At 39.1% G+C, this 20,137-nt stretch overlaps 1 protein-coding gene across 7 annotated transcripts in view; it reads left to right on the plus strand.

Annotated features, from left to right (window-relative positions):
- SEMA4D (semaphorin 4D) overlaps positions 1–20,137 on the plus strand; it is a 150,335-nt gene that overhangs the window by 75,148 nt on the left and 55,050 nt on the right. For 6 of the 7 annotated variants that reach the window (XM_039545992.1, XM_039545990.1, XM_039545985.1 and 3 more), the window contains exon 2: positions 19,655–20,047. In XM_039545992.1, the coding sequence (XP_039401926.1) occupies positions 19,954–20,047 (94 nt within the window). In that variant the 5' untranslated portion in view covers positions 19,655–19,953. Of the gene's footprint in view, positions 1–8,730; positions 8,854–19,654; positions 20,048–20,137 lie in introns of those variants that run through there. The other variant, XM_039545987.1, reaches the window with a different exon arrangement.

Here is a 20,137-nt window from a genome sequence, read left to right on the forward strand (position 1 = left end):
AAGGTCCCTTCCAGTTCTAGGAGATTGGTATATCTCCAATTATTACCTTTATTGGAGCACAATTGTTCATCTAGAAGAATGATCAATGTCCTTCCAAAAGGAAGTGGAGAGAATGTGAGAAGTTGACATGTCCACAGCTGAAAAACAAAGATTGACTCTAGAAGTTCACATTTAATATATGTACACTATTTTGATTTGGCATTCTGCACACTAGTCATAATTAAAGCTAATGGTTCCAGTGACTTGAGGAAATATGTTGGGAGGGAGAGCGGGAGGGTAATTGAGCTAATAAGGTTTATTGTTTTACGCCTTTCTTTTTGAGAGCTAATTACATTTTTGAGAACTTAAAAGACATTTTAACTTGTGAAACTGTTTCAGAAAACAAACTGTAGAGCACTCTGAAATTTAGCCTTGGTGACAGAAATATACCCTTAACATAAAAATAAATATACCTTTAATAAATATAATTCTGTAAGGCAAGAATTTAAATTGATTTGAATTAATGTGAGGTGACAAATTTTGATGCATGTATCCTATTGCTAGTTTTACTACCCACCTGGGGATTGCAAATTGTTCCTCACTGTACTAAGAGAAATGTGAGTCACCTGAGTGTTGCTTTTTTGGAATAAGGATGAAGTGTATTGCTGTAATACTCCAGTGTTTTGAGGAATTTGAAGGAAAAATGTTTCCTGAAATGTAACCTCACTTGGGTATAGTTGTTTATTTTCTTTGTCTTCCATACCCTAGTTTTATTTTGTGGTTTTTTTTGCTGTTCCCCCAACCTTGCTGTACACGACATGAGTTCCTTTCCCCACGTCATATCTCTTGATGCTGAGATGTGGATACAATTTCTGTAACTTCTGAATTCAAAACTCTAGGAAGGAATGGAAAAGGAAATGTGGTCTATGGCTTAAGCACAAGACTTGGACTCAAATTAGTTGTGTTCTGTTCTGGGCTTTGCTACAGGCTTTTTATGTTACTTTGAACAAGTGTGGGAGGTGCCTGCCACAGGGCTGAAGCCCTAACACCCCTCCTCCCCATGGGGCAGAAGCCCCAAGCTTCCCCCCACAGTCTGGTCGGCGGAGAGTGGGGGTTTCTGTGAGCCACACCTTAAGTGTAAAAGAGTCGCAGTTTGGCCACCCTTGGTATGTTGGCTGTATCTTTATGTTTTAAAAATTACAAGGTTTATAAATCATGAAAATTTTAGATATCCTGCCACTACATTGTGTGGAGTTTTTTGATTTGCCATTTAAAATATATTCTTTAAAAAATTAATCTTTGAACAACATAAGAATGGGCATACTGGGTCAGACCAGTGGGTCCATTTAGCCCAGTATCCTGTCTTCTGAGGGTGGCCAGTGCCAGGTGCTTCAGAGGGAATGATCAGAATAGGCAGTCACTGAGTGATCCATGGCTTTTCATCCACTCCCAGCTTCTGGCAGTCAGAAACTAGGGCCACGCAGAGCATGGAGCTGTCCCCCGACCGTCTTGGCTAATAGCCATTGATGGACCTATTCTGCATGAACTTACCTAGTTCTTTTTTTAACCCTATTATAGTTTTGACCTTCAAAACATCCCTTGGCAATGAGTTCCACAGGTTGACTAAAATAAGTTTTATTTTTTAAATGGATTTGCATTTTCTGAGAGGTCTGTCTAGACCACAATTTATTTTTGCTTATGGGTTGGTTATGACTCTAGTCACACTTCTGCTTTCTTAGCTTGACACCGAAGCTTGACAAATTGCAGTATTTTCACTTTGAGATAAGTTGTGGCCAGAATATAGTTCTGATGTCTTCTCAGCTTTTTATATCCCACTGTTCGATTTTATATCTGTGAGGAAGTACCTGAACACAAGTATGCCTCAATTAATGTTTGCATATATTTGCATGGTTCTTCTGACATTTTGTAATTCTGAAAAGTTCTTATTTCTCTTCCTTTGCTTGGCATGCATGGACTAGAAAATTACAACTAAAGTGGTCAACATTTCCTGCAGACTTGCTGAGACAAAACCTCTCCAGTGCAGCTGACTTTCACATCTACCCTTCCCCTTTCATAATGTGATAGTCCCTGCACCAGCCAGATTCTAAAAAATTAATCATCAGCTATAATAATGACTCTTCTCATGGCATAAAACTCTTCATTTGGCGTAAGAAAAAAGCCTGTGTTAGGTTTAGCAGAAGTTAGGATCCTAGTAATGCCGATGAGACTGTTTAGCAACCAGAACTTCTATTAATCCATATGCTCACATAATTTGACTGAAATTTGAAGTGCCTACATTGAAAGATCTGTACCTGTGTTTTCGAACAGAGTTAGAGTTTGTAATATGGTACAAACACACTACAGATTTCTGATACGTAGTTATTAGTGTAAAGGTCACAAAGTGACCTTCACATTGTTAATATCAACACACAGCCTTGCGCAAAGGTACAGATAGTTCTTCTGTAATTATAGTGATTTATGTTACTTACCATTAATGGAACAAATACATTAGCACATGACAGAAAACATTGTGTTTTTAAGTTCTGTAAGTATACACTCATTTCAGCATTTGTTGTCTGTGATTGTGTTCATTTAGTTTAGTGTTGACTTATATGAATGAATGTATTTACACAGGTGCACGCGTGTATGCACACACACAGTATGTGCGAGAGAAATTTTAAAAGAAAATACGCATGATAATGGAAAATATGAGTAGTGATCAGTATAAGATGGTATGTTTACAGTATAAGATCAGTGTACTTACAAGCCTCAATGAATCTGGCTCAAGTCTGAGTTAGGGATGACCATTCATAACTCACTAGAGCTTGAGGCAATCCTTTGTTTTTTGTTTCTTGGGATGTGAGAGGTTTGTTTCTTACAGGACTTAGGTAAATTCCATCCTTGAACTGTAATCACATTTTTAAAATACTGCTGCAAGGTTCAACTGTTCTAAACTGAGGGCAGGGTTTGTCCATTACAAACAGCCAAATAAAGTAAGTTATATTGCTTAACTCTTTGAAGAACCTGAACCAAATTCTTTGCTAGTGTACGATGGTAAGGCTCCCTTTAAGTCAGTGGCGCTACACCAGTTTACACCAGCAGAGAATTTGACTTCATGGGTTTAAGTTGTCTGTCTTAACATATTAAGTGGATCCTTGAACTTGGGTCTGAGACATGTCCTTCTTTGAAGAACTAAAACTCTTCACTTTTTTACTTCTTCATGTTGAAATTATTTTTGCCCTCTCCTCCTTCCCCCACTGTCCACAAATGCCACGAGGGCACTCCAGACTTCAGGAAGTTTTTCACACTGCTGCATGCATGTTCTAAAAGTCATCAGAAACTTCAAGGTCTCTTCCACTTTTCAGACAGAGTGGGTTCATCAGGGTCTTTTCCTTGGTGGGATTATTTTTGTTTTTGTTAATGCCTACTCACCATCCCTACTTAAATTGGTTTCAGATCGCTTTTCCTGGATAGGGAAGGCAGTTTATTCAAAGTGGATTTTTGTTTTCTTTTCATTATTGCTATTGTGGTATGTGCATTTTTTTTTAATACAAAAAATAATGTCCTTTACCAGTAGAGTTGTCTGCAGGGCAGACTGGTCTTGGATGCTGGGGTACTGAAAGCATTCTGATCTACATAGTAAATGGTTTGTGTGTTTGCCTACTGTGAAGGATGTGAACAATTTAGGGTCCACTAACTCATGAACCACTGGCATAATACTCTACAGCATTTAAAAACCTGGAATCTTAGCTTTCTAATGATGTATAACAGTTTTTTCTGCCCTTGGTATTTGATAAAATATTAGACCTTTAAAATTACATGGAAATTCTTTATCTTCCCCCTCCCCTCGTCTTAAGAAAAAGAACTCCACATACTTTTCAGCTCTGCTATTACATCTGTTGCTTAAATTTTAGCACCAACAAATTATTTTGGAGTCCTTCCTCTGGTAAAAGGAGGGGATGAGATTACACTTTGGAGGATCTCCCAAAATAATAAACAGCATGTGTATGGTGAGGGAAATGGTATTTCTCTGTATATTGATTGAGATATCAATTTAAAAAATGTGCAGATGATATGTTATTCGAGCATTATACATGTGGGTGGTTGGGTGCACAGATACTCCAGTATCTTTTGTTCCTAATGAAATGCATTGCTTAGTGACCACAAAAATGCTTTCTGACATTGCTTCTAGAAGAGCATCTGCTGCTCTAAAGTGTCCGTGCCCTGGTTCATCATAGTTTTTTGGGAAACAATTTGTATAAGTCCAGAAAATGACAGTTGTATTTTAAAAGTGGACTCTGAAGCTAAGTTGGATTTGTTCTTTCATTTGCTCAGTGTTGTACTGATCCCCGACACACACCCTTATTCCCGCCCGACAGTTGGAATCCTTGTTCTTTGCTGGACTTTGTGATGAGAGACTTACTAGTATGCTTTAACTGAAATTGTACTGAACTGTTGGAGTTAATATTTACTATTGTATGTTGAAGTTCAATTAGTATCATAATCACCATTTAGGCAGGAAATAAGATGAAATCCTGTCAGAGGAGTTTTTAATAAATATATATCACCAAATACGCCACTCTGTTAATAAAGAGTTCAAGTTGCTCAAATACATTTTCTGTCAGCACAGTCACTAAAAATCAAGGAAATCACTAGTTAAGTCTACATTAATATCCAGACCAACTTCAGCATTCATGCTTTATCACTCAATTATGGCCATTAGAACATTCATAGACTTTTCAGCTCCACAGTAACCTCTCTTTCAATTCCAACATGTAACCATTCATAATGCATGTGTTCCTTTCCTCACAAACACTCAAATGCCCAAGATAAACTCCAACTTCATATTAAGGTTATATATATATATGTATATGTATAAAAAAGTGTGGTGTTAAACTATGTAATGTTGGAGTTAAGGTTTTTTGTGAGAGTGCAGGAATTGGATATGTCCTTTTTCGGACTCTCATTGACAAACCTTACTGAAGTTTGTGGGAGGCTGGGAAATGGTGGGGAGTGGAAAGTGAAAGAGATCAGTTTTGGCCATGCTAAATTTAAATTGAGAGCAAGACACCAGGAGGAAGTGTCACAAAGGCAGGCTGAGATGCAAAATAGGACTGAGGGAGTAGAAAGGTACGATTGTGAATCACCAGTTTAAGATAATTGTTGAGGCTACATGAGAAGATGCAGTCACCCAAACACAAAGTGTGGTTTGTTAGTTATGAGCAGGAACTTTGTGCTGCAATTATTTGTGATGATGTGTTCTTTTGTATTCTGTATTAAGCTTATCTTGGCCAACTGATAGGTCTAAATGTAACTGTAAATGGGGAATCATCATTGAGCAGGTATGTTTCCAATAGGATCTCACAGGGACCATTTCTTGGCCCTATGCTATTTAATATTTTGATCAATGGCCTGCAAAAAACATAAAATCATCACTGATTTGCCGATGGCACAAACATTGGGGTAGTGGCAAATGAGGAAGAAGACAGGTCACTGATTCATAGCAATCTGGCTTGCTTGGTAAACTGGGTGCAAGCAAACAGTATGCCTTTCAATAAAGTTAAATGTAAATGTATACATGTAGGAATAAAGTACATGTAGATAGTACTTATGGGGTGGGGACTTTATCCTCTGAAGCAGTGACTCTGAAAAAGATTTGGGGATCATAGTGGATAATTAGATGAACAAGAGTTCCCAGTGGGACGCTGTGGCCTAAAGGGCTAATGCAATCCTGGGGTGCATAAACGGGGGAGTCTAGAATAGGAGTAAAGAGGCGATGTTACCTCAATATTTGGCACTGGTGCAGCCACTGGTTAAATAATATGTCCAGTTCTGGTGCCCACAATTCAAGAAAGATGTTGATAAATTGGAGAGGATTTGGAGAAGACCCATAAGAATGATTAAAGGATTAGAAAACATACCTTACAGTGATAGACTCAAAGAGCTCAATCTATGTTGCTTAACAGAGAGAAGATTATGGGGTGACTTCATCACAGTCTGTAAGTGCCTATAAGGGGAACAAATATTTAGCATTAGGCTCTTCAGTCTATAAGTGAAAGGTATAACATGATCCAATGGTTGGAAGTTGAAGCTAGACAAATTCAGACTGGAAATAAGGCATAGATTTTTAACAGCGACCGTAATTAACCATTGGAACAATTGACCCAGAGTCATGGTGGCTTCTCCATCATGGAAAATTTTTAAATCAAGATTGGATGTTTTTCTAAGAAATATGCTCTAGGAATTATTTTGGGGAGGTTCTGTGGCCTGTGTTATACCTGCGGTCAGACTTGTATGATCACAGCAGTCCTTTCTGGCCTTGGAATCTATGATAGTATGGGAACAATAAAAGAGAGCACTCAAGTGCAGTTTAAGAGCTGAGTTTTTGAGTTAAAAAAAAAAGTATTTGAGGAATGGTTTGAAGAACTATAAATAAATTACTAAATTATAGTAGACTAAAGTAGCTCTCAATACCCTTTCAAAAACAAATCATTTACTTATCTATCTTTCTTTCTAACTAACTACACCCATAAAAGGAAAATTTGAAGCGCAGGATTTCTGCAAGCTGATGGCTGTCCACAGAAAGTCATAAAATCATAGAATATCAGGGTTGGAAGGGACCTCAGGAGGTCATCTAGTCCAACCCCTTGCTCAAAGCAGGACCAATCCCCAGACAAATTTTTGCCTCAGATCTCTAAATGGCCCCCTCAAGGATTGAGCTCACAACACTGGGTTTAGCAGGCCAGTGCTCAAACCACTGAGCTGTCCTCCAGATGTGAAAGCCTTAAGTTGTTGTTTGTAAGTCCATGAGTGATGCTACCAATTTCTTTACATTGGTTTCTTGTTTTCATAGTTAAATGGGCTCTCCAAAGTGCTACCTTTTAGTTTTTTTGCAGGCCAGGATATAGTTATATGAGCTAAATTATAGCCAGCATTGCAGATATGATACTAGATACTGCCATGAAAACAGAAGCTTCAGGAGCAGTGAACAGGCAGATTATTTTTGCATTGATCTTTATTTATAGCCCTAGCCCCTTTGCTGCTCTACTGTTTTTGTTTTCTTTCTGCCTCTTGTTGAATCCTGCTATGCACCAAATTAGGAGATGTCATAGAACTCCAGCATAAGGGCCAGTACCATGGAAACTGATATAGCAGCAAATATTATTTTGATATGTTAGATATCCACATTACTAAAACAAAATGCTAATTATGTGTATTAAGATATTTCAGTTTAGAGCATCTAACCTACCTTTTTATATACTGACTTATTCTATTTTAGAACTCTTGAACCCATATAGGCTACTCATGAGAATGCATTCTGAAAACAGTCTCTGGACAGCATATGCGGTTTTGGCAGTTCATTACTATTTGGCTATTTAACATTAACCTGTGGTTTGTGTCTGTGTGTTAAAATAAATTCATTGATAAGACTAGACTATATTGAGGCGGTGTGGCTGGTTTCTGTCTGAGTGACGTGCTTGCATTAGCAGCAAGTGTATATATATTTTACAGCAGCAGACCACTGGAATGGAAACTATATTTTGGTGAGAAAAGTGAATGTTTTTGTTAGGATGATACCGTTCCAGATCTTAAAATAATAAATAATAATAAAAGAATGGGGAGAGCTGCTTTTAAGTTTGCTTGTCTGGAGGCTTTCTTCTAAATTTCTTTCCTTTCTGTTGTTCCTTCAACAACTGTTTACGGTAAGTTTCAAAAGGCTAGTTACAGGAAGAGTACACATGAGTGAGGTTAGGTGTATATATATACCTGTGGTTCTACTTGTAAATGATATTAAGAGGAAATAGCACAGTTATTTTTAGTCAATTATCCTAAATTCTCAGAAGTACATTTAGTATGTTAATGTTTCATACAGTTTGTTTTATAGTCGAGGTGTGAGCATTTTCCCTTTTATAATGCTGAAGGAATTATGTTCAATTTTATGTAAAAGAATTACAGTAAAATTAAAGTTTCCTTTGAAGATGAATATAATGAATTTAACTTCTTTCCATGTTTTCATTCATCTGTAATCTAGTGGATGTTTTCTTTAACCTTTGATAATTTGGTCACAGTTGTCAAAATAATTAGCTGGAAGTTTTTTATTGAAAATTTACAAAGAACGATGGTTCAGACTGTAACTTTTTGGGTTAAAAAAAAAAGTTACCATACTTAAATAACGTACCAAAAGAAACTATTCTTCAATATGGGCTTTGAAATCTTAGCTGGTATAGCGGAATATAATTTAATATTTTAATAGGTTGAAAATATAAAACAGTCTCTATGGAACTCCTGCATTTTGTGGTTTTAAGGCTTTTTTGAAAGATTTAGGGCAGATGGTAGATCCTGAGGGATGGCTGGATTTGTTTGAATCTGTGGAATTGATGGGAATGTCAATTTGATATTCAAGTCCCAGTGCTCTAATGTGTGTAACTGTGTCATAGCTATTGGCAAACTACGAACAGCAGTTTATTAGTATGGTATTACTACAGATGTCTCCTGGACAGGCAGGCAGCCAATAGAAATGGGATTAAACAAGAAAAGTCCATGAAAGCTCCTGTGGAATTACTCCTCACCACTGCTTCATTGCATTCAGAATACTGCTCTAAATTGATAGACTTCAATTTAAAATCTTATTACATTATTATTAAATTGAGGTTTTTTTCACCCTTACCCCAATAAATCGTATGAAACCTCTATGAAATCGTATAATTAAACAATTATCATGAAAAAAACAATCTGTTATATTAATTTGTCTTCAAAAGCTGCAATACTTACTCCATTCTGGCTGATTGGGAGAAGATTTCCTGGCAGCTAGTGTCAGGCTGGAGGAGACGCTCACTTTGAGGCCCTTAACGTCGCTGGCCAACAACTACCTAGGTATGCACAATGTGAAGGTAATTGGTGCAAACGTAGAAGATATAAAAATGTCAAGGAAAAAGTAATCACCTTCCTATGGGCTAGAGTGATCCTTTAGGGTCAGCCCAGAGTACATGGGAATTGTGACTCCCCTCCGTCTGTGGTGATGGTAATGGGGCAGAAGTAAATAACTGCAGCCTGAAAAAGGTGGATGGCCTACCACCTCTGTTTGCCTCTACTGGGGAGAGCAGTCAGGGCTCTGCCCCCCTCTCCTCTCACTTGCTGTGGAGGGACCTAGAACAACTGTCTTTCTTATGCCCTGCATGCCCGTGTTAGAGAGAGCAACGATGTAGCCCTAAATGTTGATAGTTAAATTTTGAACTACACATTGGTATGTATGTTACAAGACTCTGTTTATAGTAATGTCTTCCCATTAAGTAATCAGTCACAAAATGGACCACATCTTTGGTGCAGCATAGAAAGGAGAAGTTGCTTTATGGTCATTAAAAAATGTAATGGAAATTGTTTATTTATTGAAGGGACTCTTTAAATCCAGTGTTTGCAACCCAAACATTTCAGTATTTTTCTAGTTTAGGAGACCGTGTAAGTGAAATTGGTCTGAAACAAATATGAGCCTGACTGTTCTATTTCCATCCTCCAAGATTATTCAAGTGGAAAAGGAAACACACAGTGCAGTATACATAGTAAAAAAATAAATTTGTATTTAAACAAAACAAACCACTATGTACATCAATGTCAGATGTTGTGAAGGCTGATATAATCAAACGTGAAAGAAACCTGACTCGAATGCAGTTAGCAGAACTATTGTATACTTTTTCACAGTTCAGATTCTCTGATGTATTCTGAAAATTGATTTAAAATTTCAAGCAAATCAAGTTGAGCAAGCTGTGTTTGCAATTAAATATATGTAATTGGAAAAGTTACCTCTTGATTAAAAAGCATAAATTAGAAGCTGGATGGATATTAGACACATCATTTTTCCTGGAAGGTTTCTTCAACAAATAAATTAAGTCTTGTTTAAAATTTGATGGAACATTTCCAGATTCATTATAACCTGAATTATCATAGCTATAGCTGGCAAACATTCCCCATAACTGCTAAGTAGAATTGGATTTGAAGCACATGTTGTTGGCCTCAAATCCTGTATCATATCAACAATATCCGATACAGATACCTGAGAAAAAGTATTCCCTATCCCTGAGGAACACATTAAATAAACTCTGGACACAGGAGATTTGTCAGAGGGTTGATTTAATAAGCAATCAACTGCCAGAATTGAATGCTACTTCAAAATGATTATTTATTTATAACGTGCCACGGTTATGCATGGTGTTTTACAGACAAAAGATAGATACCTACCTCAGAATGAGCTTAAAGCCTAATGCTCTGTGTACTCTATTACACTGCAAAAATAACCATATTCATAGATTGTATTGTAACTTGTTTCTGACTTACGTTTCGTGGCTGATTCTCACCTGTAAGGGCAGGGGCAGGATGGTCATGAAATACTCAAAGCCATGTTAGGGAATTGGTTTTAGGCTAGGAATCTTCTAGGATTAAAATGCAGTTCTCTAAGATTGTGACATGGCTTTATTTTTGTCCACATAGGAAGCCCATCACGCTTTAAATGTTTTAAACGGTGTAGACAGGTTCTAAATTAGCCATAACAAGAGAGAGAACTTCAGATGAATGGATAAGAGAGAGGTGGATTTACATAGAACAAAGTTGTGGCCTAGCAAATGGCTCACAAAAGTCCCTATTTTTTCCTATAGTTTACAATGATTGTTAGGTTTAGTTTTTGTTCTTTGTCTATTCTTCAAATTAATATGGAAAAGAGTCAGTAGCATCTACTAAAGAATCTAACAAATCATTATCTAATCATCCTAGGCTCCCTATTTGTTTTATTTTACATTTGGGAATAAATAGGGTTTTTTACTAGCCTTTTAAAAGATATGCTTCATTTGATTATGGGGTGGAGAATGTCTTTACATCTCACTATTTGTGACCTGCCAGTTTCAAGAATCTGTATAATTATTTCATTCTGAAGGATGTTATATTAACCAACAATCCCAGTATTATGTAGAGAAGCCAGTCACTTATGTGAACATTTTCAATAAGCATTCCTTTCTTATACGCTTCTCCCTTGCAGACACTGAAAGTTACCTAGCACTATCGGCTGCCACCAGCTGTATGTTAGGGTGGCACATACTAATTTCTGCAGACATAAAAATTATTGGTGCTCCCTCTGAACTACAGCACAATAATTAAGCCAAACATATTTTTAAATAAGAAAAAGAACAAATGTTCCGTATCCACGTGCCTGACTTCCAAATGTATATACTGGGAGTTTGGAGAACTCTTGCTTGTTGCATATAAACTCTACCGCTTTTAATAATGCTGTCCTTTTGTTTCCAGCTTCTTTTCCCATTTGACTGCCAAATACAGATTTTTTGCCTTCCTTTCCCCTTTCATTTCTATCTGTGCAAAAATGTAATAAAATCTTTGAATAAAAATAAAAAAGATGTGCTTCCATGAGGCTCAGGATTACAAGCTTGCTTCATATTTTCTTAATAAAAAATCATAAGGCCCATTGTTTTAACAGATGCTACCTAGTAGCATTTCACTCATTTACTGTGACCATACTAGTATTTTTCCGTAAGTGTTCCCACTGTTGCATTACTGCAGTTCCACCAGTGATAGCATCAAGAGGCACTAGTGTGGGCTGGCTTGCTGTGTTTAAATCGTCATGTTGTGTACAGCAGGTCTAGATGAGTGTTTAACACGCTGGTAGCCTGTTTGCACTAGCGTTCCCACTGTTGCTCCCACTACTGGTGAGAAATATTAAGATAAATGCTACAGTAAACAAACCTTGGGCCAGTTTTGCAACAAGACTGCTGCCAGGCCCTCGTTGCTTTATATATGACAGTAAATCATAATGTTTTGGGATTGCACAGATAGCATAGAAGGTTCTGGGCTTTATAATATTGCATCTTTTAAAGTAATCGGAGAACAGTCTGTAACATGCATCTCTTAGAATTGTTGTAGGATGTGGGTGTATGTTATAGGCAGTGCAGGTATAGTTTAAGCTTGTCTGAAAATTTAACTTATAAGATCCTATTTTTGTCTGCTTTTAACTTTAATAAATTTCAACCGTTTGAAGTGAAATTTCCCATATGGGTTTCTGCATCAGGCTGAACTTTTTTGGAAAATTTCAGCTAAAATAGTTCAGCTGTTTCAGATAATGAGAGTAGGGGGAAAATACATTGTTTTTCCCATGTTAAAAAACAATAAAATAAAATACAATTCTTATAGTTGTATCTTTGAAAAGTTCAACTGCTCCCATGCCGTTGTGTCAAGGATATATGCCTTATGTCATCCATATGAAAATCCACCCAAATTTGGACAAGTTATGAGCTTCTGAAAAAATCACAGTTTGGACGTGTTCAATAAAGTCATGTTAGAGTTTGGTAGCTAAATGCTCTGAAGAGCTGTCTACCCTGAGTATGCTCCACTCTCTTGCAGCTCATAGTGGTCAGACTGGAGATGCACAGTTCCCATAGAGCAGTGGTGCAAGTAGAATTCATTTCTTACCGGTATGCTGCACCAGCTAACGTGGTGGTGGTGGTGGGGGAAATATGACCTTCCCATGTGACTCCTCATGTAACCCCTCCCCCAGCCCGGGGCCATGCACTCTCCTCCTCCCCTCCCCATGATCTGTCCCACATTCCGCGGGGTGGGGAAGAAGAGCGCTCCCAGTGGGTGGACACGGCAGCTGCTCTGTGGGCTGCTAAGAGAAGAGGAGGGCTTGCTCTCTGGAACAAAACCAGCTCACAGAGTCGCACCTGCTTTGGGAATTACTAGCAGAAAAGCTTCAAACCAGCTCCCTCTGACAACAGAGAATATTTTTTTCAGACATGCTGGCAACCGAGCCCCACGCTGACAGCTCCTCTGGCGCGGCTTTACCACCCCAGCCCTTCCATGCAGCTGCGTCTCTTGAGTCCTGTCCGTGGTCTGTACAGTATCCCCGCTGGAGGACAGGGCTGGGGGGCAGTACAGCCACACTGGAGGAGCTGCTGTTGTGGGGTTCTGCTCCTTTTGCCGCTGCAGTTCCTGGGAGAGCCCTGCAGTTCAGGGCTCTCCCAGGAACTGCAGCGGCAAAAGGAGCAGAACGTGGGATTGCCAGGCAGCCCCATGCCAGCAGCTCCTCCAGCGCGGTGTACCGCCCCCAGCCCGGTCCTCCATCTGGGCTGCTGTACAGACGGCCAGGTGATGCAGGCACACAGCTGTGTGGAAGGGCTGGTGGTGGGGCTGGAGGTGGTACAGCCACACCAAAGGAGCTGTACGTTCTGCTCCTTTTGCTGCTGCAGTTCCCAGGAGAGTCCTGGAGTTCAGGGCCCTCCCGGGAACTGCAGCAGTGAAAGGAGCAGAACGTGGGGCCACAGGGTGACCCCAGGCCGGCAGCTCCTCCAGCACAGCTGTATCGCTCCCAGCCCCTCCCCCAGCCCTGTCATCCGGTGGGGCTGCTGTACAGACCCTGGACAGGAGAGACAGGCACGCAGCTGTGTGGAAGGGCTGGGAACAGTACAGCCACGCTGGAGGAGCTGCCGGCGTGGGGCTGCACGGCAGCCCCATGTTCTGCTCTTCCTGTGTCTTTCTAGTACATCATACTGGCCATACACAGCTTACTGGTATGGCAGACTGGACCGCCCTACTTGTACCACTGCCATGGAGCTACTGCACATACTGCAGACTAGGGGACTGAACCAGGGCTGAGCAAAACTTTCCCTGCAACCGCTTCTCCCAGCTGCCAGGGCAGCTGTGTCACCAGGCAGGGGAGCCGAATGGAGGAAAAGTGTTTCTCCTGTTTTCTCAGTGCCTCCTCTCCTGATGCCCAGGCAGTATGCAAGAAAATTAAGAACATTCTGACTGAATGTAGAGGGATGAGGAGTGGGAAAGGGGAGAGGGAGGAGTTGCGGGAGGGGGGAAGAAGGGGATGGGGTAGTAGATGTGGAGAAGAACAGGAGCCATAGAGGGGGGCAGATAAGAACACCAGGGGAGCATGGCAGGAACTGAGCAAGGGGCTGGGCAGGAGCTGGGAGGGAGAATAGGAAAGGGGGGAGGAACAGGTAGAAGCAAAAGAAAAGGGAAAGCAGCATTAGCCAGGGAGCAGGGATAGGAGCAGAAAGAGACAGGGAGGGGCTGGTGGGGTTAGAGGCAGAAGTGTCTATAACCACACACCCTTCTACAGTCACTGGCTGCTCCATTAGCTCAAATGGTGTAAGACTGTGCTGTAGATCTAAAGATCCCAGCTTTGCTGATGACCCATGTGTGTGGGGGTCATTATGGTTCCATATGATGAAAATTTTGATTTTTTTTTTTTTAAATCTAGGGGATATATAAAATATAGAGAGAAACTACACTGAAAGAGCATTAAGGTTGCAAGGCGCTCAAAAGTTAGGAAATGCCAGAACCCCCCCTTGTGCATGATCACATGCTGTTTCCTCCATAGTTGGACACGCATTAAAGTTGCACAGCCAACTATAATTTGAGCATTTCCTAGCTTTCAAGTGTTTGACTTTGGAACCTACATATTCTTTTAATGTAGTTTTTTATATATTCTATATATAGTGAATTTAGTGTTGGGATGGAGTGCTGGACTGACAGCCCTGGAAGCTGAAATCCTCTTCATTCACTAAAAATGAGTTTCCTCACACTGGTCTGCCTGTGGGCCTCCATCCTGACCACCTTGAGCGATAAGAAGGCAGTTTGTCTTTCAGGCTCATTTCATCGTTGGTCTCTCTGTTAAGTCCGCCAACAGTAGTGCCTGTTGCGGTGCTAGTTTTTTGGTAGGGACATCTCTCCAGCAGAAAATGGCCTAAGTGACTAAATTGTTCCATACAGTCCAACAAGCATATTAACATTCAGTCACTACTAACGTGTGGCAAGTTCAAGCTGGTGACATAGAGGTGAATGTGTCTTTGTCTCTCTAACAGTATTTTAAGCCATCTAGCTCCCCATTTTTGTATTTTAGATTTTACTGTTTTACTCTCCATTGTTTATGTAATAACATTTTCAAACCATGGAGGCTTTATTGTCTACCAATTTCATACGTTCTCTTGAGTATGTCTTTTACTTTACCATTGTTCCTTTGCTGCATCAGAAATTGACATCCCTTATTTCTCTGTCTGTGCACTAACATTATTGATGAACACAGAGGCATTCACAGCTCTGGAATTCCAGCTGTGCCCTGGAAAACTGCCATGTGCTCTGTAAATTGTTTGTTTTTTTTCTTGTATAACAGTGGTATTTCAGTCAACTTTTGATATAGAGCATTATGGGGAGATCATACAGGCAGTGTGCCCTTTGTATTGTGATTAATTGCAGCCAAATGATGACTGAAAAAATTCTTGGCAGCAGAGTATATATGTGAACATTATGTATTATTATTTTAAATACATCTACCATTGAAAACTTATAGCTGTGTTACAGAACATAGAAACGTTCCTTGCCCTGAAGAACATAGCCTAAATATTTAAGTTGATAGTATACTTAGGGTTTCAAGGTTGTATTCTTTCTGATATTTACTTGTTTTTAGGCAAATTATGGCTCATTTTTAGGATTAAATCTCTTCACAATTACCTAACTTTTAGAAGTGCTGAGCACTCATCAGTCCCATTGAAGTCAAAGAGAATTGCAGTAGCTCAGCAGTTTTGAAAATCAGGCCATTGTTTTTGTATATTCCATGTTATTTTCTTTCTCTCACTTGAATTACATCAAAGCAGTCTCATACTGAAACCTTGCACGCTTGGGATAAGTTCCCAGCAAGTGTGAATGAATCAGCCCCCTACAAACAATTTTCAACTCTGCAAAAAGGGTAAATCCTAGGCATTTTCTGTGTATATTGTATATAAATATATACTGTAATTTTTGCGATGGTGGACTTGGCCAAGTCCTGTTACCCTCCAGCTTCCACTGAAAGTAATGGGGGATGAGCATACACACCACCTTGCAGGATTGTGTCCCTCAGTACAGCATATTTTGTACCAAACTACCTATATATATTTTTAATTGTGTTGGCCCTAAACAGACAGTCCTGTAAATCAGATTATTATTATTTTTTTTAATAAATTTGTTCATTTGCAGATCAACAGAAGGTGTATAAAATGTCTTATTTCTGCTGGGCAGCCAGAAGGCTTTTCAGTCAACATAGAAAAATGAGCACTTAATGAGCCAGCCAGACAGTTTTTATTCTTCCTCAGTTTGAGAAGATAATATAGTTTGTTTGTTCCAGACTTTCCTTGTCATTTTTCATCACCTAAGAAAGGCGAGAGAGCCCGAAAGTAACCATGGCAACTAGTAAGCACCGATACTTGTCCATCATGGGGCCATAGGATTAAAATAATTCTATTTTGGGACTCATAACCTTACAGGACACTAGCAGTATCACTCAGGAGACCTCTCTTTCATTTTATAGAAGGGTTAATAGGTCATTGCATTTTCAGCTGCCTATTAAATAAATGGTAGAGAGAAATGATTGCCTCTGTGCTCCTGTGATATTAGTGCTATATAATTATAGGAAAAGAGCAAGAAGAAGGTGAGAGGAAAACTGATTAATGTGGGCTGTGGACCTGCCAAGTCTCTTCAGTAAGCTAAGTGATAAAACAGAAGAAGAAATTAACATTCAACTGGAATGGGAGCCAAAAGAAACTAAAATGTTTTGCCATTTTACAAAAATATTTGCTCTGTTTTTTACACTTCTACTAAATTACATGAAATAAAAATACTAAACTGATTCTTACTAAGTTAAGTAATGCCTTAAAAGATTTCTACTGCACCACCTAGTATCCACCTCCTGTGACTAGATCACTGTGAGGGAATCACCAGCAGTGGAATGGATATTACATAGGCAAACTCTGGAAGAAGAAGAAATGGTTACTTACCTTACCGTAATTGTAATTCTTCAAGTGTGTGTGTGTGTGTGTTTTCCCTGACCTGCCCCCCATCCCTCCTATTACAGAGTCTGATAACATCCAGACTTTGTGGGGTAAAGGAACATAGAGATGGTTGAAGTGTCCCTGCCCTTTATGTGCTCAGTTGGAGGCACGAGGACACTCAGGGCTCAGGCACAGCTACTACAACAGCTACTGCTGACCAAAAGGATCAGTCTCTAGTACATAGAGTGTACACACACCATATGTGGAATATACATATGGGAAATCATCTTGAAAAACTGCAGTTACTGTAGGGTAGTAATCTTTACTTTTGCTAGAAATTAAACATTTGTTTGTAAGATTCCAGGGATGGGAGGCAGAGGGGGAGTATATAACTTATTAGAAACACAACTAGTGCTGTATTTTAACAAAGTTATCTCTCCGATATCCTGTGAAGTCTGAACTGTAGACTTACTGGTTTGTTTGCCAGATTGAATGACATCACAACCACTGTACCATAAACACAGGGAATGAATATATAGGTTTAAAACGGAAAGGATTTTTTCAAATCTTTGTTCTGGTTGCAATGTAATTTGCTGCATCAGGGAAATGAGACGATTCATAGCTAGGATTTTCTTTTGGTGGTGGTAAATGCTAACTACATTTCGCTTTGTTTCTCTTCTGGAATCTAACTAATGTTTGAAGGGGGATTTAAAAACAAAACCAGAAAAACCTTTGCAAATCACTTTTAAAATGTCTGGTGTATTAAGTACTATTGTGCTAGAAAGATGGTTTCTTAAGGGCGTGTTGTCATGTTTGTTAGATTCCAAATATTAATAATACCCGAAAAATTTTGCTTAGCTCAAAAATATATCCTTAATATCAAAGAAACTAGCAGCCCTTCAAAATTAAAACTATAGCAGTCTTTAAAATTCTGTTTAATCTAAATGTGATTTAATCTGACTACATGCATTCAGATTCATCTGCCACTGGTGCAAAGTCAAACTTGACAGCTTTTCCCTAGGGCCTCCCTCAGTCTCATAAGGAACCAACAAAAAAAAGAAGTCTTGGAGTCTTTGATTTTGGTTTGGTTCAAATGTTTCCATAGCTTACTGTTGTATCCTTAATTGTCTTAGCAAAATGGTGCTGAACCTGTCAGATGTAGTGCCTTGTCAGTCTCTTCTTTGTGCTGTGGAATGGGTAACTTTCCAAAACTACTTCTACAGGAAATGAAGTCTTTGGGCACCACAGAGTGTTTTTTACCAAGGATTTCACATTTACAGCACGCACATCCCTAAAATAGTGTGTATGTGTTGGACTTGACCATGGACAGATAGGAACTAGTAATAAGCAGAATTTTACTATGGGCCAGGTTTTGACAACCTTACTGTGATGGGGCACGCCTCCATCCCAATCAGGGGAAGACTAACAAGCTCTTCTGGACTCTTCCAGTACTAAATAGGCAGACCTACAGAGCCTGCTCCTCTGGAGGATGCAAGCTTAAAAAGGAGAGTGTCACAGGAATTTGTGGCAACCAGAAGGAAGCAGCTGTGCCTCAGAAGTAGCTGACTCTTTCTACAGAATAGCTGAGAGAGAAACAGCTGACAAGCTTCCATCCATCACAAGGACTTAACAGACCCAAGAGCTGATCACCATGGGGCAGGGGGCAAAGATAAACCCTGACCTGGGGTCCAGCCTTGTTGGACTGCTATAAACAAATCAGACCTTTATAGGAAACTCAGAGACTGAATGTTAGTGGAAGACCCCACTCTGGAGATTCTGGAAAGGCTGAAGTAAGGTTCCAAAGCAGGAAAAGGACTGTGGGAGGAGAAGAGCCTCTGAAACCACCCAAGCATGATCCCAGAGAAAGGCCCAGCCTGTTACACTTATACTGAAATGGTTTGTGAAACCGCTGTGGAGTAAAATACTATGATATCCTTACATGAGTGAGGATATGAGAATTTAGGCCTGTACTTATGTCTTGGATCCACATATCTCTGATGACTGATTTGGAGCTTTTGAGTAGGAAGTAGACTGACCATAAAAAAATTAAGGTTGTTGAAAGAGCAGAAACATTTCATTTGGGGCAAATAGATGTCTTGACTAGAGCTATGAAAATAATGGATTGTTTTGGTTTGTTGAGAATGCTGAAAAATGGAGAAAACATTGGTCTCATACTGAATTTTTTTTTTCAAAACTGTTGATGATTTAAAAAGTCTAAATTCTTTTTGTGTTGGGTCAAACAAAAATATTTCATTTCAAATTAAAGTATTTTTAATTATTTTAATTTTTTTAAAATATAATTGAAGGAAATCTTTAAAAAAAAGTTTTCAAACTGAAAAATGAAAACATTTCATTTTGAAAACATTGAAACAAAATGGTTTGACTTTTTTGGGATGTTTTCTTTCAACACAAACAATTTGGTGAATGAAACATTTTCCCTAGCTCTAGTCTCAACATGATTCCAGAAGAGATCGTGTTGAAATATACATTTGCTAAACCCACCACTGTATTTATTTTTTTATATTTCAGAAAAGTAGGGTTTTAAAAAAACACATTTAAAGGCAGGAAAAGATGTAAATCAGAGTAGACTTTCATCTTACATAAATGGCAGTACTGTGTGCATCAAAATATGAAATATAGTATGGGTAGTAGATGGAAATTATTGTTGTCAATATTTGCCTGTGGTTATCATAGAAATTATAATTTTATGACCATGTAACTTGTGAAAATTACTCTTTTTATAAACTCTGCATAGTGGCTGTTGAAGTACTTGCCAAAAATACCACGTGGCTGTAAACCATTGATCTTTTTGAAAACTCAACCCACTTCCTTCCGTTTTCTTTTTCCACCCTCTTTCTCCTTTGCAGTTTAATTTACTACTAAGACAAAACGGAAGAATGTTCTCAAGAGGCAGAATAGTTGCTGAGAAACACTGTGGAAAGTGTGAACAATCGCTGTATTCTGTGACCTGGAAAATTTGTATTACCTTGGAGAAGTAATCCATTGGATGCATAGGCTTGGGAACGTCTTTCCAACCTGTTTATTGCAACGTTAAGTTCGGCAATGTCTACCCTGTAACATACTATTTGGAACTGGAGATTTCTTCTGCAAAAGGAACATTAGGTTGCAGTTATCTTCCAACTTCCATAGAGCAAGGACTCCTATCATGGCTCTCTCTGGTTTGTATGCAGCTTTGGGTTTATTGTTTGGAGCAGCAGCAGCATTTGGTCCAGTACCAAGAATCACTTGGGAACATAGAGGTAAGAACAATGACTTAAGTAGTGAAATGTACAGAATCTCCAGAGTGTGTGCGTGTCCTATGTAATTTCTTTAAACACTTTGTAACAGAA

The sequence above is a fragment of the Mauremys reevesii genome, linkage group 6 (genome assembly GCF_016161935.1).
Source record: "Mauremys reevesii isolate NIE-2019 linkage group 6, ASM1616193v1, whole genome shotgun sequence".
Lineage (NCBI taxonomy): Eukaryota > Metazoa > Chordata > Testudines > Geoemydidae > Mauremys > Mauremys reevesii.